Genomic DNA, 25128 nt, shown 5'->3' on the forward strand with positions numbered 1-25128 from the left:
GGCCAAACACACATTTGGCTCCATGGGTCAAAACATTGACATATTGGCAGGTCCTCAAAACCTCTTGATTCAGATGTGTACTTAGGCCATCTGCATAGCAGTGTTATCCTGTAACCTCGGGTCAGCAAACGTGTGTGGCGGTAGGACAGAGGACAGCTGTCAGCCATTAATGACATTTTCATTGACAACTCACAGGCACATGTCTGTGAAATCACCAGAGAATCCCAAGTCTTTTCCCATCAGTGGTCCTTTTATCATTGATTACACTTCAGTCAGTGTTGTGGTGTAAAATAACTAAGTACATTTACTCAAGTACTGTAGCCTACTTAAGTAAATGTTTTAGGTACTTTTACTTTACTGGAGTATTTTCAATACTTTTACTTCTACTCCACTACATCTCAGAGGCAAATATTGTACTTTTACTCCACTACAATTATTTGAAAACTTTAGTTACTAGTTACTTTGCAGATATACATTATTAACATAATTAACAGCATACATTAACCACATACATTAACCACTTTAGCCCTATTTTATACCTAGGCTATTTGAAAATAGCAGATCTACAAGCTCACAACGCAATGTGACGTGTTGTGAGCTTGTAAATCTGCTATCTTCAAACATTTTAGAACTTTTACTTTTGGTACTTTAAGTACATTTTGATACCAATACTTTTGTACTTTTACACAAGTACATTTTGAATTCCGGACTTTTACTTGTAACAGAGTATTTCTACATTGCAGTACTGATACTTTTACTTAAGTAAAATAATTGAGTCCTTTTCCACCACTGCATATCACACTTTATTTACACCTCACCATGACGTGTTTGTTTACAGGCATCACAATTTGCTCTTCTGATTTCCTCTGAACAGCCGTCGGCAAATGGTAACTACACATTACTATACGGTTAGCTAAAGCTTCCACAAATAGGTTAATGGACCAAGTCAAGTGTGGTTACATTTAAATGCCACGAATAAGTCATTCCAGTTTCTAGACATGCTTTCACATCCTGTTTCATGACTGAAAAGCAAATCAAATCATAAACTCAAGGCCATTCATTTCAGCCGGAGGTGAGAGGGCCTTTGAAACAATGATGCTTCAGTGACGAATTACAGAGCAAACATACTCCTGATACAACTGACTTTAAACATTGTAGGCATATGTATGCATTTATAGTAATTTTTCTTGCATTGCTCAAAATGTCCTTTTAGGGCATTGTTCGGTTTGCCCGGAAATCGCTAATAAATTTGATTTTTGAAAGAATTAATGTCTGCTTCTCTTTTGTTTATGTAGCTTGCTGTGATTTAAATATATATCTGCACTGTTAGAAGTGTAATTATCTATACCTCCAAAAAGATTTTAGGTGTGTGATTCATTGTGTGTTTTTTTTTTTATATTATCAATTTGAATAAAATGTGAGTGATTTGTTTTATTATTGAAATACATTATTATCAGCAGGAGTACAACAATGATAATTATCTTTAACCACTTAAACCCCAGCATCCTTATTGTGGGGAAGACCTTTGTCCGCAGAAAATAGCAGATGGACATGATGGCTGTGAGCTTGTCGATCGGCTATTTTCAGCAAAAGCCTTGCCCACAATAACAGAAAACAGAAAAGACACCATAGTAGCCTACTATAGAGCCCTAGAGGGACTCCGGTCAACCATATGGGGTTTAAGTGGTTCATACATACAGCCTCTTTCGTCTGGAGGCTTCATGGATCACTGTAAACCAGGGGTCTTCAACGTTCTTCTGGCCAAGGACCCCTAGATCAGTGTTTCTCAAAGTGGGGTCTGGGGACCCCCAGGGGTCCTTGGAGGTGTTCCAGGGGGTCCCCAGCAAAATGTGTTACCTCGGCCATTTAAAAACAGCAGATGTACAAGCTCACAGCGCGTCACTTGGTGCCGCGCTGCAAACTTGTACATCTGCTATTTTGGAACATTTTTGAAAAATCTTGAAAAGTGTTTTTTTTAGCACTACTCTTCTCTTCTGTGGGTCCCTGGCACAACACATTTTCAGATGGGGGTCTGTGGCAAACTATATATCAATTTGGGGGTCCTTGGCACGAAAATGTTTGAGAACTACTGCCCTACATGAGAGTTGTTGCTTTTTGTGGGTGGGGGAGGGGCAATATGACGAAGTTCTCGAAGCTAGCTCACTATATTTAGCTGATTGTCTCAGTAATGTCTGTTGACCATTGAGAGATATGAGACTATATAGCTTGGAAGTATTCCCCTGACTTTTCTTGTGACTGGGTTGTGTCCATGCTGCAGCTTCGATGGCTTCATAGATGTGTTTGACAGACAGTATACTCTGCTAATAATGTTGGATTTGTGTATTTTCAGACATTCAATAAAAATAAAAAAAGTAAAGTTCCTATCACACACATTTGGCGGCCCCCTGTAGAAACTTTGAGGACCCTCTGGGGGTCCCGGACCCCCTGTTGAAGACCCATGCTGAACATGACAAACAAAGGTGTTCCCCCTAAGCATTCTGATCTAATGAACCTCCTTTGTGTAGCGATACTGTAGGCTCAGCAAACCAAAGTGTCACATTAGACAGCAGGGAGTGGGAGGGTCGGTGGTGTCTTTGATCCTGATTTCTTTAAACCATTGGTTCTCAAAGTGGGTTCCGGGGACCCCCATAGGATCCTTGGGGGGGGGTTCCAGGGGGTCCCCAGCAAAAGTAGTTAGTGTAGCATCACAATCATTTTAACCACTTCATCCATTTATATGTTGGATATTCAAAAACGTTATGCCGTGCTGTGAGCTTGTACATCTGCTATTTTTTTTAAGAATTAGAAAAATCTTCAGATGGGGGTCCGTGGCCAAATATACATCAATTTGGGGGTCCATGGCATTAAAAAGTTTGAGAACTACTGCTTTAAACAACCACCCAGCCGGTGACTTTCTGAGTCTGACAGGCCAGGGGGACAGGGACAGTCTGACTGTGTGCCATTGAGAGTCACTAACAGCAACAGGTGCATTGGCACAAACCATAAAAAAATGGTGGTTCCTTCAGCAGGAGGGGGTCGTGGGGGGCAGTGGAGGGGTGTGACTGACGTGCCCTCTGGCCACTCACGCGGCCGCTTCCCCCGACGGCCCCGCCCTCCACACCTGTTTAGGGTCAGAACCCGACACCTCAGGGCGCTCCCCCGTCCCCATACTTATTGGGGTGCGGTCACGTGGGCCACCGTTTGACCAGGAAAGGACTAGCTTGCAGCGGCAGTGGGAGCACCACCTCCGCACAGGCACCCTCGCACCAGTGGAGCCCCTCTGTCTCTCTTGTCTCTCTCTCATTCTCTCTCTCTCTCTCTCTCTTGTCTCTCTCCCCCCCTGTCCTGAGGAGGTTCCCCCGAGAAAGCTTAGCCCGTCGATTTATGTTTTGATACATTTATTTTTTCTTACCATATAACATAGAGGACATAAGAAGTCCTTGACAAGAGGCGTGCAAGATGACGGCAGTCGAACAGATGATGAGTAGCTACAACAGCAGCTCCTACGAGATAGTGGAGGGACAGATTTACATGATCCAGGAGGATGACTGGGACAGAGACCTGCTGCTGGACCCGGCCTGGGAGAAGCAGCAGAGGAAGGTACGTTCAGATCACACCAGTACCCTCTGATTGATGGAATACTTTATTAACAGTTTGCAACAAAAGAAAAAGCACAGAGGTACAGATTCATACAAAAGGATGCTAAAAGGATAACCCAAGAAAGCACTATGGCTTGTTTCCATTGGGGTCCTGTGTCCTGTGTCAAGTACGCCCTCACATTGTCTGGTGTTACTGTAATCACAACAATAATTATTCTTTTGAGTGAAATAAATGTAAATGTATGAATTGAATTTGATAGGATGTTAATGTGGCCCTGGGATTTGTTGAACTGTTTACATGAAAGCAGTGAATGATAAGTGTTAAGTGCACAGTGGGAGGTTTGGTTGGTTGGGAAAGAGGCCATTAGATGTTTTAGCAGCTGGCCCTTCAAGTTCCTTTGGAAGCTGCAGCCAGATATTTTAAGTCGTGCAACTTTCTCAGTGTTGTCTTTCAGTTACCCCCCAACTGCCCCGTGAAGACGGTCTAAATATATCCCCCCAGTCCTCGTCCACCATTTGAATGATAAGCAATAAAATTATACTTGGAAGAACGTGCGAATTTTACGCACGGCTACGTCTCCATTTGGCACAATGGGAAATTACTCTTGAATACTCCACCCAAAGCATTTATAAAAACCTATAAAGCAAAGCAAATTAAATGTCCCTGAAGTAGAGTTTGAATTGTGTAACAAAAGACACATTTGTCACGAAAGTGGCTATATGAAAAAACGTTGCATGCATGCTAATTTGGTCTTTTATTGGACATGCAAACAGAAGCCACGCAAACCTCGACGTTCTGTAGTGAGAACTCAGTAGTCCTGCTTTGACAGTTTGGGGTGACAGTATGGTTGTCTTGGTGACCAGCTGGCCTTGTCGTGGAGATGAGTGAAACAGGTGCGTTTAATGAGCTGTCAGTGCTAAAAGTCATTGGGCCGAGATGACGTCAGTGTGCCACCTAAACTGGGACAATCACACCACAGCACAATAGCCAATTCAGCTTTATGACTATGTTTACATGACACACACACACACACACACACACACACACACACACACACACACACACACACACACACACACACACACGCACACGCACATACACACACACACACACACTGCCTTACATTGCATTGCTACAGGTTGTCACTGCAATGGCATTGCCGGTCATAATTGTGATTTATCTTTTATTGGTAGGGGGACATTTTCCGCCACTGACTTGATGGCTATGAATCATTATATCTCTTCAGCTAGATGACTGCAATGTCAGGAGGACATGGCTGTTCTTTACCATCCATTCTAAACCACAACTTCTGGGTCACAAGCTGAAAATAGCCATATGCTAAATCTGTCACGTCATTTACAGTCAATTAGCCTACACACACACCGTGATTGAAGGCCTGCTGGATGAAGCCGAAAATAACTACCAGCTCTCTTTGTAGTGTGATTTACAATACTACAACTACACAACAACCTTTCTTGTTTCAAAACCACTTGTACTGTAACAACAGCCCAGCGCCAGTTCAACAAATTGTTTCAGATGAGTGCAGATCCATTGAATTATGCAAAATGGCCCCCCACTTTTAGAAGCTTGGAAGCGCTGAGGATCCTTCCTTCTCAGTTTGACAAGCCTGAGAGAACTCAACAGATGGCAGCACCCAGAGAGAGAGAGAGAGAGAGAGAGAGGGAGAGGGAGATGGCAAAGCTAGTGGATATACGCCCCGGGTTGGTTTCACAAACCCACAAATACACATCCACCTAAAAATACTTTTCAACTTGCCGTGCACCCCTTCCCCTCCTTCCCTCCCTCCCCTCTCCTTCCTCCAGCTCTCTCTCTCACTTTCTTCCTCCATCAGGTTGAGCACTTCCTCTTGCCCACACTCTCTCCTCTTTTCACCCTCTCTCTCTCTCTCTCTCTCTCTCTATCTCTCTCTCAACTTGTTGAGGTGGCATACCCCGTGTATATCTTTTCTTGGATGCCACCTTTAGCTCGCTGTTACCCTCATTTCTTCTTTGTAAGTGGTTCTTACTTGTAACATGATAGAACACTGCTTGTTAAAACCCAGCACAAAACACGCCATCCATTCCATTTAACTTCACCTCTCAACCTCCCGGGGGAGTAGGTCACGGTATGCCCTGCTGCTCTCCTCGGCATGTAAAATCCAAGCTTAAGGCACTGATATCAGGCCGTAAATATAGATTGAGCATCATTTTGCGGTGTAATGAATCTGAAAGGAAACCCCGGCCTCCGCCACCTGTTCTCTGCCCCCATCCTTGAGATTTGACTGGAAAAATCGACTCACCACTTGACACACAGTAATAAAATGTTTGTCAACACAAAGTGATGTCGAATCTGATACCAGCCTTTCGAAATAGGCAGTGTGTTTGTGCTTGCCTAGATATGTGTGCATGTGTGTGATTGCATTGGTATGTGCATATGCTAGTCTGTGTGTACTCGCATTGGTTGTGCGTGTGTGTGTGTGTGTGTGTGTGTGCGCGCGCACGCGTGTGTGTGTGTGTGTGTGAGAGTGAGTTTGCGCATGCGTGTCTGACTTGTACATTACAACATTCATTGGTGTAAAATTATCATAATTGTCAAAATGTTAGCTACAAATTCCCCGCATGGCAGAGAGAGAGAGATAAATTCTGCTTTAATAGGAGCTGGCAACGGAACCTTGTGCGAGACAACGTCTCACACAAGGGATGTCAAAAAGAATGAAATACATAAAGAGTTATGGTAGAAAAGGTGTCTTACATCACTCCTGCCTTTGACAGTAGCCCACTCAGAAATACCCATAACTCAAAATGTCTCTCTCCCACTCGAGGTGAGAGAAAGATCAGGAATAAAAGTTCTTAAGGCTACAGCAGGCAACTTGGAGGCAAAATAGAGATACTATATCAGGAAAGCTGTGGGTGGAAAATGGATGTTTATGTTAAGGATCTAAGCCTATTGATGCCGGCTTTGCCTGAGGCTACACAAGAAGCTTAGAGATTTCTCTTCCTTCTTTTTTTTTTACAGAAAAAACGACCACTCATCTCTTGTACAGTAGAATCAATAGCCTGTTTGAAGATGAACTCTTGTGGTGTGAAAGCCAGAATACTTGTCTCAAAGAAAACAAAGAAGATGGTTAATGAGTATTTCTTATAAATGAGAAAGTGTTGTTGTTGTTGTTATTGCGTTTGTTCCTTTAGGTGTATCACAAGAGGACTTGTGTGGGCCTGTATCCATACATGCATATTTCAATATCTAGTTGTGTTGTTTATGTGGCGTAGCCCCCGATTGAAAGAAAACGAAATCTCATGAACACATTATCTAGTCTGGAAACTGAAATATCACACAGTCAGTCTGAGTGTTCAGCTGCTAACCGGCTAGCAGTCTGCCTATACAAGCGTTAACCTATAAATATCCATTGCCTAGGACAAGCAGCAGCCTCATTGGCTCAGCTGGGCCCATTAGCAACAGTGGATAGTGAATGTACACTATGTGTACAGCCACGGGGGAATTGGCATCCCTTCTGGTCAAATTAAGCTGACATTTTGTTGTCCCAGGAAGTGTAAAAGTTGTCACTTGCGGTCAGTCCCATGCTTCACCGTGTCAGGAGTCAGCAGTGTAAATGGGGTTCATCAAAGCAGCAATTCTGAGGCCTAGTTAGTGGCGTTTATTTTTGTGTTTTAGCCTATTAGCTGTTATTAGCTGTGATGCTATTCAGACCTCTAGTAGTCAGAAGGTCACCGGTTCACCTCCCAGTCCCCAGTTTATGTGGCGGAAGTGTCCCTGAGCAAGACAACCCCCAAGCGCTCATCATAACCATCTGAGCAGCCATCAGCTGGCTGAATCTGAAACCGAATTCCCCCCACTGGACTATAAGGTCTACAAAAATAAATGCATAATTATGATAATCAAGCATCAAATCTAAGACCAATAATACTAGTGCATTCATCATAAGATGTTGCGAGGCTTGAGTTATCCTTAAGAATCACATACTTTCTCATCTATTCTATTCTATTCTATTCTATTATATTATATTATATTCCATGGTGCTTAAAAAGGAGGGGGCAAAAATATATATGTATCATGGAGTGAAGTGTATGCAGTATACAGCAATGCAATATAAATTATGTATCTACTACAGAATCTCTATGTAGGCAAGTTGATATCCTGAGATAGTGTGTCATGTAATCTCTTGTAGTCTAATCTGATTTGGTGTTTTACAGCTCTGCCAGTAGACCTGAAGCCACATGAGGTCACTGATGTCACTTCCCATTTGACAGCCTCTGTGACACAGCAATCCCTTTACTGTTTTTACACCTCTGAGAAATTGAGCGTTGCAATTCAGATAGACTGAGATTATATTTATCTTTAAAGGAGTAGTTCACCCAAAAAATTACTTATTTTCAATCAATTACACACCCCATGAAGCCTTGAATTCATGGAGACTTTTTAGTTTTTGTTGCATTCCTAAGCCAATCTCCGGTAGGAGACTCCATGGAGACTCAATTGAGTCTCTGCCGGTCATCAAATTATTGGTTTAGGAATGCAACAAAAGCTAAATAATCTCCATGAATTCAAGGCTTCATTGGGTGTGTAATTGATAGAAAATAAGTAATTGTTTGGGTGAAGTACTCCTTCAAATAGATCCAAGAAGATTATTTGGTAACTAAAAAAAAAGAAGAAGCATAATAGAATATTGTATAAATACGCCCGTGCACATCGATTCTGCCAGCACCATTTATCTCAGTACAGTAAATAGCTCTCAGTTTCTTATTAAAAATACATTGATTGTGCTGAGGATTGGTTACACTGAAAAAGCAGTTTGCTATTAGACGGAAGTGTTTTTTCTCCTCTTACGCCCTCCTGAACTCAATCAACAACAAACTAGTCCCATACTTGCCTGAGATACTGTCTGTGATTCTGACTTGGAATCAAGTGCCATCACTGTTTAGGGTGCTTTCCATACAGGTACTGAGAAAGGACTGTATGGCGACATTGAGCCCAATTTATACGCTGTACCGTTGTACAACAAAGTATAAACTAGCCATTATAATAACATGTCAACCAAGGGGCTTCCTGTGCTATGCCTTCTCCTTAGAAGAGATTTCTTACGTAAAAATATTTTACGTTCATTGGGATAGCCCCATTTTGTTCTATTTGATGTCTTTTGCAATTTGAATTAAGTAGTTGCAGACAATGAAAAAGATGAATAATTAGCCTATGAAGTGAGCTCTAAATGGTTTCGTCTGTGAGTGTTGGATTGAGATCAACCTCCCGTCATCCAGACCCTAATCTTGGAAATTAGTACAAATATTAAGATATTACTCCTTAATCTCCTTAATCTGGGCATGTCCAGAAGCATAATCATATAATATAATATTCAGTGAAAATAGCAGATCGATCTACAAGCTCACAATGCATAATGTTGCAACACATTGTGAGCTTGTACTGTAGATAAGGCTAGTTTCAGCAAAGAGATTTGGTGTAGAGGGAAAAAGGAGTGGGCAAGGATAGACACCTGGGGGGGACACCAGTCAATGAAGTATATAGTGTAAGTAGTTAAGGAGACATTTTGCCTTGCTAGTCCAGCTCCATAGAGGTGTACTCACCTTACCCACTCACCTAATTCCTGGACGCACTGGAGCGGACATCTTAGATTCACACCCATGATTCACTCTGTCAGGGTCATGTGATCCCACCACCACCACCAGTGCAGGAACCTTAGCCCCTCTACCGATGTGAGCCATGAACCCTGCAAAATATTTCATGCAAAGAAGCTAGCATATTTCCTTTTTATTTCTATAAAGTCTTTTTGAGTAGTGGTTGTCTGATCTGACTGAGTAAATGTTTTGCAGATTCTCCACAATAATGTATTACTTTTTAAAATCATGTCACACACTGTTTAGTCTTTCTTCTTTTTTCAATAATTGAATTCGTTTTATAAACAAAAAACATAAATCTCACACATAGGAAGACAGCCAAGCAACAAAATCGAACAATTGCCAAATAATGAAATGACACTGGTTCGTTTTTAATTGGTCCTTTGACTGAATATGTACAAAGTTAAGGAAGGGAAACAGTAGATGCCACTTGAATTAAATATACAATACAAGTATACATAAAAGGAGATGACTGTGATAATAATAACTAATAAGATTAAGAAAGGATTAATGAATACACTGTACTGGTGAGTTATGTCTAGAGTGTATGGGGGGTAAAAGTAAGAAGAGAGGTGAGACTGCCTGCTGTAGTCAGATCAAATAGCAGTTGCTATTCCAGAAGCTGTGTCCATGTAGGGAGACTTCTATAAACTGCTTTAGGGCAGCCACAGGAGGCCACACGAAGGGCTGAGGAGTGTGTGTGTGTGTGTGTGTGTGTGTGTGTGTGTGTGTGTGTGTGTGTGTGTGTGTGTGTGTGTGTGTGTGTGTGTGTGTGTGTGTGTGTGTGTGTGTGTGTGTGTGTGGCGTGCGTGCGTGTGTGTGCTTCCGATACAATCACTTATATGCTGCTCACAAGGTACATTTCCGAGTGAAAAATTGGCGTACAGCTTTGTGTTTTAAGAGGATACGCGTGTTTGACTTCTCAGGAGTGTGAAGACATACCAGTAGTTATATTTCAAAGTCTCGTCGCAATGCTGAAGGCAGGACACACTATACACCCACATTGTCAGAATGCAGAGAGTGAAAGTAGAACCGCTGACTGATGGGCGGCCATCTTGGATCTGATCGGAGCCGTCCTCTATCACTGTGTGTGTGTGGGAGAGCAAAAATGGCTCCTCACCACTTTTGAAATATTAAGTGTTTATATGACGTGTAGTAAATTGTTTTTGAACACCATTTTGATGTACTGTACCATGCTAGAATTACTGTAGATTCTATTCCAGTGGCACATTCGTTCACATGAGCCAAAGAGGATCCTGTTACACATTTGGAATCTTCATTAGTGGCAAATGGCAATGAGGATGAGTTTTTACACAATGTTAATGCTGCCATAATTTGATGTTTGACTGAATAAATCAACCAAACCAAAACTACATATATGAGTGTTAAAGCATTCTGTATAATCAGTGTACTGTAAACCCATTCATAGTGCTATATTGGTCACAGTTGTGTTCCATTTCCCCCCCATTGGTGGTCCAAATGGTGACCTGGGTGTTATATAAGGAAGCAGATACAGGTGCAAGCTGTCGAGTTTATGGCCTCAGTAACAACAGAACAAACACTGGACACAAACATATGACAGTAATGTGTTACCTCATGTCATAGTCACTTGTGCCGTGTTATTTGATCTAACAAGGTTACAAGTTGTGGGGTATTAAGCTGTATTTAATAATGTCACCGACACATAGGGACAATCCCCTGGAATGGGAAAGGATCCTGGTTTGATTCTGGCATCATGTCATAGTGGGCTTGAGCAAGGCACTATCCCCTAACTGCTCCCCCCAGGGGTGATTCAGTAAATGCCACTGGGACCGGACAAATTCCGGTCTCTGCAAATGTACTTGGCCAAATAATCTACCTATTACGGAGCTAGTCTTTGTTAAGAGCTATCCTCAGCTAACTAGGAATTAAGGTTATTTGCATATAATAGGTAAGTTGTTGACATGGACAGGCCTGTGACAGAAATACTGAATAGAATGATATTTTTATTAGGAATCAAACTCGATGTGTTAATCCAGGAAGTGCATTGACAAGACAACACATTAGCATGATGTCATGCTAACAAGTTGCCATAACATCTTTCTGGACAGTTTTGAAACTGATGTAAGATCATGTAACTGAATGATGATGTAACTGAATGTTCATTCTTCACTTAATGTTTCTGTTTTGAGCATATCACCTGATATGATCTCATTCAGTTCATCAAATCTTAACTGTACCAGGAACAGTTTTAAATAAGAATGCTTTACAGCTTATAGATAATATTAAATTGAAAATAGTGTTATAACCTACTTATATTGTATAACTGTAAGAAGCTACATTAATTAACATCATATTAACATCAAATATAGATATATACATATATATTTGGACCAAATTTTAAATAAACGGTCAGCTTTATTGCGTTTTGTTCCTTTTGATAATAGTGGGCCAATGTTATTAACAGTTGAGTTTCGGAAATTCTTATTTGCTGTTAATTGAGGTCTTCTTTTACACAGCAACAGTCATACATAGAGCAGTAGATTGTAGTTCAAATCGGATGAGATTTGTCGATTTGGCTGAATAACTGGTCTCAAGGTCGACCATGACCTAGCTCTTTATGTAATATGAATCGTGGGGAAAATCTAGGCTTGTCACAGGTTACCATTAGGGCTGTCCCCTCCTAGTCAATTAATCCATGAATCTGTCAGTTTGGTCTTAGTTGACCAAGACTTTTTTAGTTGATTATTCCCCCCCCCCTCCCCCGCCCCCCCATGCACATGAATGTTTTGATATCACATAGTTTTAACCTCAATAAACTGGCATCAGCAGCTACGAGTGTGTGGCTAATACTCCTTTATTATTTAATGATTTGTTCTTTAGCATTGACGACCTTCTGGTAGGTCACTTGTCAACGTCAGCCGTCATGATCAAGTCTCCTGTCGAAGTGGAATTAGCTGATTCAAGAAATGCCTGGACAGTTTTGCAGCTTATTTCAGAGAGCAAACTGCACCACTGAAATTAGAACCCCGCTCACCTCCTCCTCCCCTACCCCCCCTCCTCCCCACCCCTAGGCCAGGCGCACGGTCATAAATCTCTGGCACCTTGTTGAGCCAATTTGTCTGCCTCATTGTCACTCAGGGCGCCCAGGGCACAGTAAACGATGAAGGACGGAGCATACCACTGCTGCTATACCGCCTCTGCCAAACCCTGAACCTGCTCGCTCACCTTTTGTTCTCCGCTATCAATCAAAACGATTTCACATCAATCCTTTTGTTTTAATGGCTAAAAAGTTGACAACGGAGAGGGCAGGGAAATAATGTCACAGCAAACCGTGAGAGCTCGGGAAGCTGAATGTGTAAAGTCGGGGTGTGTGCGACCGCAGGCTTAGCGTTTAGATGCTTGCCTCGGATTAACAAATAGCAAAAAAAAAAGAGCTTATCCGTCACCTACATGAACACTGTTTGTGCAGCCAAACACTCCAGTCCTCCAGCATCCCTGTTTACTCTTCTCTCACATCTATAAAGCCAGACATCTGATGATTGTGCCAGAGCTGCAAATCACACACACCAACACTCACTCATTCATGTGTGCACATACACACACACACACACACAAGGACACACTTCTGGAAGAACGCAGGCCTCTTGCCGACAGTTTTGGCTTTGCTTTGACTTCAGCAAACTGCACCATGCAGTGAGGGGAAGGAATATACTGTAATGAGAACTAAGTGGTGTTTGGAATTGGGAATGTAACCATGACGATGATAATGCACAAGAAAAGATGGCCTGGTGATTGACATAATCAGTTTTCTATTGTTTATGATAGCACTTTTATTAGTATACATATTCCTTGCTTGTATTATGTGGATTCATGCTTTGTTTTTGTGTGGGTTGTTTTTATCGATTCTATTTCTATGTTATAGGGGGACAGATTAATCACACATTATTGTTCCATCCGGTGCACTGCTACTGCGAATGTAACGTGTGACATTGACTCTATTTTATTAGGGTTTTATAACTGATTTGTTAATAAGTGTAGTCATTGTGTATAAGCTTTGGCTGTGTAAGTCTTGTGTGTATAAGTCTTACTCAAATCTTAGTAGGCTAGTGTGCGTGTGTGTGTGTGCGTGTGTGTGTGTGTGTGTGTGTGTGTGTGTGTGTGTGTGTGTGTGTGTGTGTGTGTGTGTGTGTGTGTGTGTGTGTGTGTGTGTGTGTGTGTGTGTGTGTGTGTGTGTGTGTGTGTGTGTGTGTGTGTGTGGTTGTGGCGACGGGGGATAGAGCTGTTGCGTCATGTCTAGCTCACTAGAATCCCTTTTACCCACAGCATGGCATACGCGCACACGCACGCACACACACACACACAATGCTGGCAAAGTTGTCCTAGCCTTTGATCCTCTAAATATAGACATGAATATTCATATTTGGACTCGGGCCCTACACATGAGAAGGCTGACAATAGGCCCATGTCAGCAGACTTTGTGGGCTAATATCTCTCAGTCTCCTCTTGTCCACTGTGATCCCTCTGCACCAGGGAGCGCTTCAACACATGCTGGTTGAAATTAGGGTTAGGAGACCTTTCATTTTCTGTTTTCATTCAGCACAAATGTAGCTTGAAAAGTGCAGTATTATAGAGCCTTTATCATTATACTCATTACCACGTGAACCGTAGCATCCCTAATCTGGGCTCATAACATGCAAACATTCAGCAAAAATGTGGGAACATTCAGCAAAAATAGCATCTACATTAAAGCTCGCAACGCACCATATTGGCTATTTTCGGCTAATAGATTTGTGAGAGAAAAAAAGAAGGTTACCAAGTATAGACCCCTGGGGGACCCCCAGTCAACAGGGTGTAAAACAAGTGGTCTTGGACTAGCTGAAATAGTAGATGACTTAAAATGTTCTTTCTTTAGTAACTATTTAAATGGCCTTTTCTCACCATTAATGAATAAATTAATCAGTTACTGCAGCTTCATTTAGACTAGTGGGGGCACCTATTTGTATTACCTCCTGCTCTAAATTGCCCTGAATTGCCTCCTGATGAGTCAGCACCTCTCTCTGCCATCCTTCAAATCATATCCCCTCCAGCATCCTATCTAATATAGTGGTAATGTCATGAAAACACACCCACGCTACCAACAAAGTGGCTATTTCTTCTTGTTGCACTTTTTTGGTTGCTTCAGCACTTTTCATATTAGTGTTTGTCTAGTTTTTGCACCATAAGCCTCCGTGTGGACATTCTGACTTTTTTCTGATGCAATGCTATGCAATGTTATCATTTTAGCCCAAATGTCTGACTGTACCTCGTGCTGTTTACATTGCTGACTAATAAAGTATTCAATCAATGCGCATTCCTCTACACTTCTATTTCAGTCAGTTTGCTTTTTATTGCACTATTATATTTTATTTCCGTAATATATTTTATTTCAGTACAGAAATATGTAATGATTTTTAGCTGGACCACCAAGGCCAGCCCAACAGAGAGCCTTTGACTGACATTCACTGAGTGATGAAGCAACTGCATTGTTCAGGCAGTTGGCATAACAACAGACTAGCCAATCGCATATATAGCAATAATCCCCATCCCTCGTTCATTTAACTAACTAACTGATGTTGGGGACTGCCAGTTGAATGATGCACAGCTGAAGATGTTTGGATTGGTTCTCACCTGACAAATGTTTTTACAGCTTGGCAACAAGCTGTCAATAAACAGATCCTGTAACTAGTCGTCACTTACTCACGTTATCACCTTTTCAATTTCTCCCGTTTCTCCCTATTGGCTAAAAGCCAGCCAATGAGGGTTCGCCAATGGCGTCCCATACTCTGACATGTTTTGGGTGATTTGATCGGGGCTTAGTCCCTACTTAGCTTAAACTTAAGTGTGTATGTATGTATGTACTGTATGTATGCATGTGTATGTATGTTTGAAACGTACGTCTGCAATTTTCTGCAGTGGTCCTAGTAATATTTGTTATTTTGGGAGAGTATATCTTCTCTTTAGTGTCTCTTAGTGTGTGTCTTAAAGAACACACACTAAGAGATGCATTACTTAATGTATGTGTACTCTGGGCTGACGCCTTCTCATAACTAATGTATGTCATACACTTGTCAATGTTTTACAAAGACGTTGCCCCGATATACCCCTTGAGACTGACATGATGTCATGTCTGAAATGTATAGCCTAGAGAAGAATGAGATGAGAGGCATGAGAAGGAAGTTGGTAGCACGGTGGGTGGTGGTGCCCCCAGGCGGTTCCCCACCCCTGTGTTTTGGTGTAATGGTTGTTTAGAGGTTGACGGGGGAGCTGTGGGGTGGGGTGTGGCGTCAGAGATGTAGGGTGGGGTACAGCGTCGGAGGTGGGTGCATTAAGGGGTGGTGGGGAGAAGGAAGAAACTGGAAAAGGATTGGCTCACAGATCGGCTCTTATGTCATCGTCCCAATTCGTCCCTCTGCGTACCTAGGCACCCATGTCCGGCGGCGTGGGGTCTCGGTGTAAAAGAGGGGGGGATATTTAAAACCCAGCTGGAGAAGAGGGTAATGGGGAAGGGGAGAGGGGGGTGGTAAGGAGCCAGGGTGGGGGGGTTAGTGGCTCTTCAGCCACACCTGTTGTACCCCTCCCACACACACACACACACACACACACACACACACACACACACACACACACACACACACACACACACACACACACACACACACACACACACACACACACACACACACACACACACACACGCACACCTCCTACCACCATATCAGCTGTTGAAACTCAGTGAAGGAATTCAAGTTGGGTATTGTTTACAAGAGGATCTAAAACAGTACAGGTTTCCTGGGACCAGGGTATGATGTCAGGTGTGAATTGCCGCTCTGACAAAATTCCTTGCCAGTGGGTGATTTCCTTGAGTTTGCTTTGTCAGAGGAATACATTGTAGCAGCAGCAGCTGTGTGAAGTTGAAAAAGTCAGTGTAGCCTGCTGTTTGGGATATTAAACAAACTCTTTTCACTTAATCTCAACCACTACATATATCAAATGCATATTTGTAGCAGAGAGTGTCCAAATATTTTTCCTTAAAGAAAGGTAAATAAAATTGTATCCGACTGGCTATTTTTTTTAAATCCTTGATGATTGCAAACAGCTGATAGCCTATGGTGCGCCACAGTCAAACATACAGTAGTGATGCTTACCCACTTAATTTTTTTTGTAATATAACATTGTGTCTTCATGCATACAGATATATACATGCACGTTTGAAAAGGTGAATTTAAGCGATATTGTTTTAATCAGTATCTTAATATGTGTTGCCATTTGTATCAAGCATCTTGAATTAAACTGCCCTTTTCACTTAAGATGTCTTGCTTATATTCAATGAAATATTAAGTAACATAAGAAACTAAGAAGAAACTAACTCTCTTAGGTTTTGTGCAGAACAGTTGATTGTGCGACATCTTGATTGATGGGCTGCTGTTGTAGCCTAAAGCTAGTTGTAGGAAATCCACACACACTATTCCAATCACACAGCCATTTATTGTTTGGAAAACGACTTATTCTATACGTTTTAGAGATGAACACAAGTAGGGTCGGGATCCTTTGGGATTTTAACGATACCTGTTCCTCAGTGGTGTAAAGTAACTAAGTACATTTACTCAAGTACTGTATTTAAGTACAATTTTGAGGTATTTGTACTTTACTTGAGTATTTCCAATTTCCAATAATTTTACTTCTACTCCACTACATCTCAGAGGCAAATATTGTACTTTTACTCCACTACAATTATTGGAAAACTTTAGTTACTAGTTACTTTGCAGATATAAATTGTTACATTATAAAACATACATTAACCACTTTAGCCCCATTTTATACATAGGCTATTTGAAAATAGCCGATCTACAAGCTCACAACGCGTCGCATCGCGACGCGTTGTGAGCTTGTAGATCTGCTATTTTCAAATATTTTAGTACTTTTACTTTTGGTACTTTAAGTACATTTTGATACCAATACTTTTGTACTTTTACTCAAGTAATTGTTTTATTCCGGACATTTACTTGTAACAGAGTACTTCTACATTGCAGTATTGAAACTTTTACTTAAGTAAAACATTTGAGTACTTTTTCCACCACTGTTCCTTAATGATTCCCTCTTAACGGTTCGATTCCTTAACGGTTCCCTTTAACGATTCCTATAGGGGGTTTCAAATGGACCCTTACAGGTCTGTAACTCTGAGAGTGTACAAATGGAACCAAATGGACCCTTACAGGTCCATTTGGTTCCATTTGTACACTCTCAGAGTTATAATGGTTGTTGAAATGTTTACGTTTGAGAACCACTGGCACTGTAATTGTATAGCAGACGTGAAGTCCACACACCAGCCTCTGAGAGTGTGAGGAAAACGGTTCCGGAAAACGGTTCCAAATGTGATGGAACCGATTCCATTTTTTCAATGGATCCGGTGTTCCTCCGGATCCGGATCCTAACCCTAAACACAAGGTGTCAGGGATAGGAGGAGGAGCCACGTGGTCAAGAGTAAAGAGCCAAAGAGGAGGAGCTTCAGTGTAACAGTTGGGACAGATGGACAAACAACAAACAGAAGTACAGCACGTCTGTTTCATTGTCTGCTGATAGATTGACACAGCTGGTCAGGTTTCTTACAGTACATGTGAACTACAATTTAAGCACTTAAACCCAAGGCCCCCAGAGCCCCACGGTACAACAGTGAAGCTACCATCGCCTGGTGGTTAAATCTGGGATTGCAAACGCCATCCCGCATTTGAAACGCCACTGCGCATGCTTCTACCGTTTGAAAACCTAATGCGGAAGTAGAGCGTTCTTCCGGGTGCTTCAAACGCCAGTGAGCAACTTTCATTTAAATGAATAGCTGGGGGCGGGGCAGCTCTCTAGATATATTATAACTCTATGCCTAAACCCCATATACTTGACTGGGAATCGTTGTTCCCAGCATTTTTTAATTAACTTCACTTCTACTTTAAAGAAATTCCCCAAATGTTGCTTTTGCAATGTTAAAAGCAACCACTACCAGTAGACAGTAGTAGAACAGAGACCTTGGCATTGATTGCCGATATTTGTAATGACCATTCAAACCGTGAGGTCATAGTAATATAGCTGTGAATTCCCTCCTCTAAGTGAGTCAGGTGAGAGGTGCGCGTCGCGGCGAGGTGAGTGTGAACCCCGTCAGTTATGTCGGCGGAGCTTTGGTATCTGGCGGCCGTACTGGCAAACGGGAGCCATTGTTCCTTCACTGTGTGGGTGAAAGGTTGTGCATTCCATCTCCCCTCCAATAAATACTATTATCAAACAGGTGCACCCGGGGTGCATGCTCAGAATAATGGAGCTATTCTTACGTCTGTAAGGCTTGTGTTTCGGTGTTGAGGGTTGTAAAATGGTTTTGTGTGAAGTGAACTGAAGGTTGTGTCATGTGTGTGACTGACTGTGTGTACGGGTGAGAGATCAAAGCTAATGTGGCAAGTGCAGTAACTAAGGGGGGAAAAATCACTGAAGAATGGGTTTAAAAGTGATTCAACTGGTCAGCCAAATGAGATATCGGCATATAAGTGATATGATATTACAATAAATGTACATCTGTTCTTGAGGTAATTGTTCATCCCCCAAAATCAAGAAGGCTAATTTGGCCTTTGGGATACACAAATAAGTTGGTGTGTCCAAAAACGTAGCACTTTGGCTTAGTTTGTAAAGGGCAGAATAGACCTGTAAGATTGCGTGTGTTTTTGTGCACAGTGTGTGAACTCGGTGGCCTTTAGAGTGGGAGCAATGCATGTTGTTTATAAGCATGATGTATCGCTGTCTGTAGGTGCATGTGTGTACTGTGTATTATTTATGTGAGCAGGACATGATTGTGGACAGCCGCGTGACAAAGGTAGCAACCGTGGACAGGTGTGTGTGTGTGTGTGTGTGTGTGTGTGTGTGTGTGTGTGTGTGTGTGTGTGTGTGAGTGTGAGTGTGAGTGTGAGTGTGAGTGTGAGTGTGTGAGTGTGAGTGTGAGTGTGTGTGTGTGTGTGTGTGTGTGTGTGTGTGTGTGTGTGTGTGTGTGTGTGTGTGTGTGTGTGTGTGCACGTGCGTGCGTGTGCGCGCATGTGTGTGTGGCATTGGATCAGCCCTGACAAGTGCTGAGTATTTTTAGTGGTAAGATACAGACACACGCACACACAAATACTTGTAATATTAAATTAAGGGATATATTTACCTTCACTATTATGTGGACATGTAAGTGTCCCTTGTTATGGTGTAAATACATTATATTGTCTAGTATGCTGTACATCACAATAGACTACAGTAGCAACAGATATGTTCGTAGTTCGTACCTTGGCCGTACATTTATCAGCACACTATGGCTGGCCTTGTAAATGCACAATAAGGCTGACAGACACGGTCTGTTGTTGTGTTAACAGTTTCCTTGAGAGAAGATGCCTGTGTTAAACACTTTTTAGATTTACAAGACACAAGACACAAGATTATTTTTTCTTGTTACTCTCTGCCTTCCTGTCTGTGTGTGTGTGTGTGTGTGTGTGTGTGTGTGTGTGTGTGTGTGTGTGTGTGTGTGTGTGTGTGTGTGTGTGTGTGTGTGTGTGCGTGTGCGTGCGTGCGTGCGTGCGTGCGTGCGTGTGTGTGTGTGTGTGTGCGTGTGCGTGTGCACGTGCGCGTGGCCGCGTGCGCGGGGCCGCGTGCGCGTGTTTCAGCATGACCACTGATAGTCTTTAGTTTTTGTGTAAAAGTCACCACTAGTCTCATTCTATTTTCTAGAGAAGTACTTGTTCATGTAACTTGAGACTGATTTAGCCTAGTCCCTCCCTAGTCATATTACTGTTAGCTTATCCTTTTACATTGTGTGTAAAGTGGGTGTAGATTGATATTGTGGATGTGCATGAATGAAGACAAACAGATACTTTATCATACAACAAATTGGCTCATAGGGTATATACTGTACATGCAGGGTTCAATTTGTAAAACAAAAACAAAAAACAGGACGGGGGACATTTTATCAATAACTTACGCTCTATATACTTATACAACAAAGAGCGGAAGTAGCAGGTCTACAAGCTCACTTTGTGATATCAACATCTTTTGAATCTTTTTCTTAATTTTCCCAAAATAGGGATGCCAGCCAGGGTTCATGTGGTGAATATATTATTCAATTGTTAAATTTTGATATTATCAAACAAACAAAAAACATAAATATCAAACATATCAGACAGTCATGTCTTTAATTCAGTCTGATAAAATATATCTGCATGCACTGGTGAAAAAAAAAAAAAAAGAATGACCAAAAGGAGGGGGGGTATCAAAGCAGAGACATGGATTCCCCCCTCCATTCCGGACCCTGGCTATAGTCATTTTGCCAGTGGTTCTCAACCTGAGGGTCGGGACACCCAGGGGGGTCCCCACATGACTTTGGGGGTGGTCCCCAGATGACAGTGAAGCGACAATTTAATACCAAAATAAATTTTTAAATAAAGACCATCAGTACTGCATAAAAGCTTGTAGATCTGCTATTGTCACAATATTTATCAGTGGAACCGAGTCAAACTAAATGTAATGCCTCAACTCCTACATTCCAAGTGCTTGTCAGGGTTTGGGGGGGTCCCCAGTTCAAATATGATTATTTTGGGGGCTCGTATCCTGAAAAGGTTGAGAGCCACTGATTTATGCCATCTGTGAGTGTGTGTCCTTCCTTTCGGCTGCATTCCCATTCCGGCCACAACCCCACAGACAGATAGAGAGATGAGGCGAGTCCGGAGGACAGCAGTGTGGACGTGGACACAGCACTTTGTCAGTGCTGCTGAAGTAACACTCACGCTGGGCTAATTGTCAGGGCAGCTGCTGTTGACGTGTCCACATTACTGCGTGTGATGAATTAGAGCAGGCCTATACACTGACACATACCTGTAGCAACACATGTAGGACACTGCAGGGAGGGCCTGCCAGTGAGTGCATGTCATAGATAGATGAATAGAGCGTCATCATACCAGAGGGGTCCTGACTCCTGTGTGTGTGGGGGAGACTCTTCTCATACAGCGGGGAGGGGAACAGCCAGGAAGTTAGCCTGTCGGTGACCTCAATTTAGTTACAAATGGCAGTGGCAACGTTCTAATTACAGTGAAACATTTGAGCCTGTTAGTGTTGTAGGGATACAGCTATCAATAATCTTCTTAGTGATTATTCTATCGATAACGCTTTTGATTGATCAAATAATCTAATCATATTTAGTTTATTATTATTATTTTATATCTCAATGTAAAAAAGGGGGACTTAGTCGGATTAACCATTTAAACCCTATTTTACTTTGTCGTACAACGGTGTCATGCAAAACAAATCAGCTATTTTCAGTATTTTGGAGCAATTGTTTTGTTTAAGCCGATGAGTTCGATTAACTGTTAGTGTTGCACCCCCAGTGTGTACTGTAACTGGACTGCTGTGTGAGATACAGTCACAGTGGTACTGCACAACATGTCAGTGCAGTGAGTAGTTGCATTGCAGTCAGCTTCATACTGCCCCACTGAGGCAGGCGAGAGTACTGCAGGGCTGAGCTGCAGTTGCATCAGCTCCTTTGACTGACAGCCAATCTGGCTGCTTTTTTAACTTTTTTAAACTCTCTCAGTGCCAGGCCCCGAGTTATCCCAAGTTTTAGGGTTATACCCTCAGTGCCAGAACGAGAAATCCCGAGTTTAAAAATAAATAAAAATAAATAAAAAAACGTGTTTTTTTCCGGGTTTTTTTTAAAGAAATGTTCAGAACCCAAGATATCATTATATGAAGATTTGCAGCTCCATCCACTCTTTGTTTAACCTATAACTGAAAAAGGCTGTATCTCGCTTCCTAAGCACTTTTTTTTTTCTTTGAAAAAAAAAGAGAAAAAAGTTGGCAAAGTTCGCAATAATTTTTTTATTTCATTGGCACTGAAAGGTTACAGGGCCTGCTAGGGTATGTGTGTGTGTGTGTGTGTGTGTGTGTGTGTGTGTGTGTGTGTGTGTGTGTGTGTGTGTGTGTGTGTGTGTGTGTGTGTGTGTGTGTGTGTGTGTGTGTGCGTGCGTGCGTGCGTGCGTGCGTGCGTGCGTGCGTGTGTGTGTGTGTGTGTGTGTGTGTGTGCGTGCGTACGTGTGAGAATGAACGAATTAATGAAAGACCCACCCCTTTTATAAGACGCCAAAAACATCAATAAACAATATCAAATTCACTTCTTGGAAACAGAAAACCGCACAATTGAACATATTTGGTTAATACCCAAAAACTAAAATAAATATATCACATAGGCTATATGTTTTCTTTACAAGTCTCTCTGCGTCACTTAACCACATCAAATGTAGGTTTTTACACCTATTAAGAGACTCATTCTCAATATAAGTGCGAAATCTGTGTGTGTGTGTGTGTGTGTGCGTGTGCGTGTGCGTGTGCGTGTGCGTGTGCGTGCGTGCGTGTGTGCGTGCGTGCGTGCGTGCGTGCGTGCGTGCGTGCGTGTGTGTGTGTGTGTGTGCGTGTGTGTGTGCGTGTGCATGTCAGCTGTATACTGAGGGGGCCGGCAGCCTTGATTCCCCCATGGGGGAGGCATTCAGCTGAGATACGGTGACCTCATTTCACAAGAAGGACCCATGCAGCCACATCCATGGGCTAGACCAACAGGTGTGTGGGGGGGTGGGGGGGGGGGGGGTGGAGAGGGGGAGAGAGACACAGAGAGAAAGAGAGAGAGAGAGAGAGAGAGAGAGAGAGAGAGGGGGTGGGAGACAGGGGGGGGAAACCTGGGAAGAGGAGTGACTTCATTGTGGTGAATTCCATGGCGTTACAGGATACATTAACTCCTACGTGAGAAAAAACGCCCACAATGATTCATACGTGGTTGCACAGCAGGTCACGCACCAAGAATAGCTGATCTACAAGCTCACAGCGCTTCATGCTGTGACGGTGTGACGCCTTGTGAGCTTGTAGTTCTGCTATATTTGGTGCGCGACACTGGTGCGCGCCTAAGTATAGATCACCCTTAAGATGCAATCAATGGGTCATTATTATAGCCTACTGTAGATAATGTATGAAAATAACAGCTAATGCTAGCCTACTAGCGAGTTGTTGAAAATAAGTGGCTATAATCATTTTTTTTTATATAATATATAAAATATGAGGTATATCCAGTGTCATGTAAATTAAGGTAAAGTTAAAGGTAGGGTAAGTGATTTGCTTTGGTTAAAATAAGTGCTAAATAGCTCTATATTCTGATAGTACTCATTGCTATAGAGTGTTTGTTCAGTAAAAGGAGTCTCCATGTCTCTCCAGCTCTTTATACAACAGAAAATGCAGTTTTGTTTCATTTCCAATTTTATCCAACCAGGACAGAGAACTCGATCAGGATACAGATTAAACAAGTGAAATTGGAAGTGATGACACTAAGAAATGAGCAGACAAAATTGGAACTGGAACACTATACAAATGAAGCTTAAAAATTGGTACTTTCTCCTGATTGGCTGAGATTTTGACACCTACCGAAAAATGTATTTTCTGTTTATTAAAGAGCTGGAGAGACGGGGAGACTCCTGTTACTGAACAAACACTCTATAGCAATGACTACTATCAGAATATAGTATTTTAACCTTTTAACAAAATACTTTTTGTTTTAACCAAAAAATATCACTTACCCTACCTTTAAATGCAAGTACTTTTATAGTTACTGTAGCGGTGCACAACCCTATCCTATATTATGGGCACTTTGCACCGACTGCACTTTGCCAAATCACTGATAATAGCACCTCTTTGAAGTGGAGGACTGTTTAAGTCAAATGCACACTGTCACACTGTCACACTGTCGTGGTTTTCATTCAATGTTTTCACATAACTTTCAGTTCATTCTTTCCTCTCCTTTTACTCTCTCTCTCTCTCTCTCTCTCTGTCTGTCTCTATGTCTCTCCGTCTTGGACGCTTACAGTTAGCCTTAGGAATCCCGGCGTCTCAGCTGTCTCTCCGCTGCCCGATTTAGCCTCCCTCTCCCTCCTCCTCCTCCTCCTCCTCCTCCACCCTCCATGCTTTTCCCACCTTCCTCACTCCTCTTCCCCCCCCCCCCCCCCCTCCTCCCTTCCTCCCTCTTTCTTTCCGCCTCACTCCTCTTCCCTCACCTCGCCCCCCCTTTCCCTCCTCTGGTTGGCTTGGTGGCCTGTGTGTGTACTGGATTAGGAGCCGGTCTAAATTTGGTCATGCGTGGCAATGGAGACGGCACCAGCTGAGACCCTGGTTGGTTGAGGAAGGCCAGTAGGCCACCTCTCCTCTTCTCCAGACCCTTACATCAAATGACACCACAGCCCCACATCTATCTATCTACCTATCTATCTATCTATCTATCTATCTATCTATCTATCTATCTATCTATCTATCTATCTATCTATCTATCTATCTATCTATCTATCTATCTATCTATCTATCTATCTATCTATCTATCTATCTATCTATCTATCTATCTATCTCATTCAAACAACGACATGCTTTTGCTTTTTGCACTCTTGCTGCACTCATTTTCATTTTCTCTCTCCTCTCTCTCTCTGTCGATCCATGGCGTGGGTTCTTGCTCCCTCCCACTCAAGTGCAGTCTCTCTCTCTCTCTCTCTCTCTCTCTCTCTCTCTCTCTCTCTCTCTCTCTCTCTCTCTACCCCTCTCTCTCTACCCCCTGCCTGTGCCAGTCTATACGCCCACACAGATCCGCAGTCAGACACAGTTAAACCCAGGTGACAAACGGGCATGCTTGCGTGTGCGAGAATGTGCCCCCCCACACACACACACACACACACACACACACACACACACACACACACACACACACACACACACACACACACACACACACACACACACACACACACACACACACACACACACACACACACACACCCACCCA

At 42.5% G+C, this 25128-nt stretch overlaps 1 protein-coding gene across 1 annotated transcript in view; it reads left to right on the forward strand.

The window, feature by feature from the left end:
* Positions 1–3205: 3205 nt before the first annotated feature.
* The window catches only part of actn3b (actinin alpha 3b), a 46131-nt gene continuing 24208 nt past the window's right edge, over positions 3206–25128 (forward strand). Inside the window, exon 1 of the mRNA XM_080452063.1 lies at positions 3206–3600. Coding sequence (XP_080308189.1) covers positions 3460–3600 — 141 coding nt within the window. The 5' untranslated portion in view covers positions 3206–3459. The remainder of the gene's footprint in view (positions 3601–25128) is intronic.

Source organism: Gymnoscopelus braueri (assembly GCF_963280865.1).
Source record: "Gymnoscopelus braueri genome assembly, chromosome: 15".
NCBI classification, from domain to species: Eukaryota; Metazoa; Chordata; class Actinopteri; order Myctophiformes; family Myctophidae; genus Gymnoscopelus; species Gymnoscopelus braueri.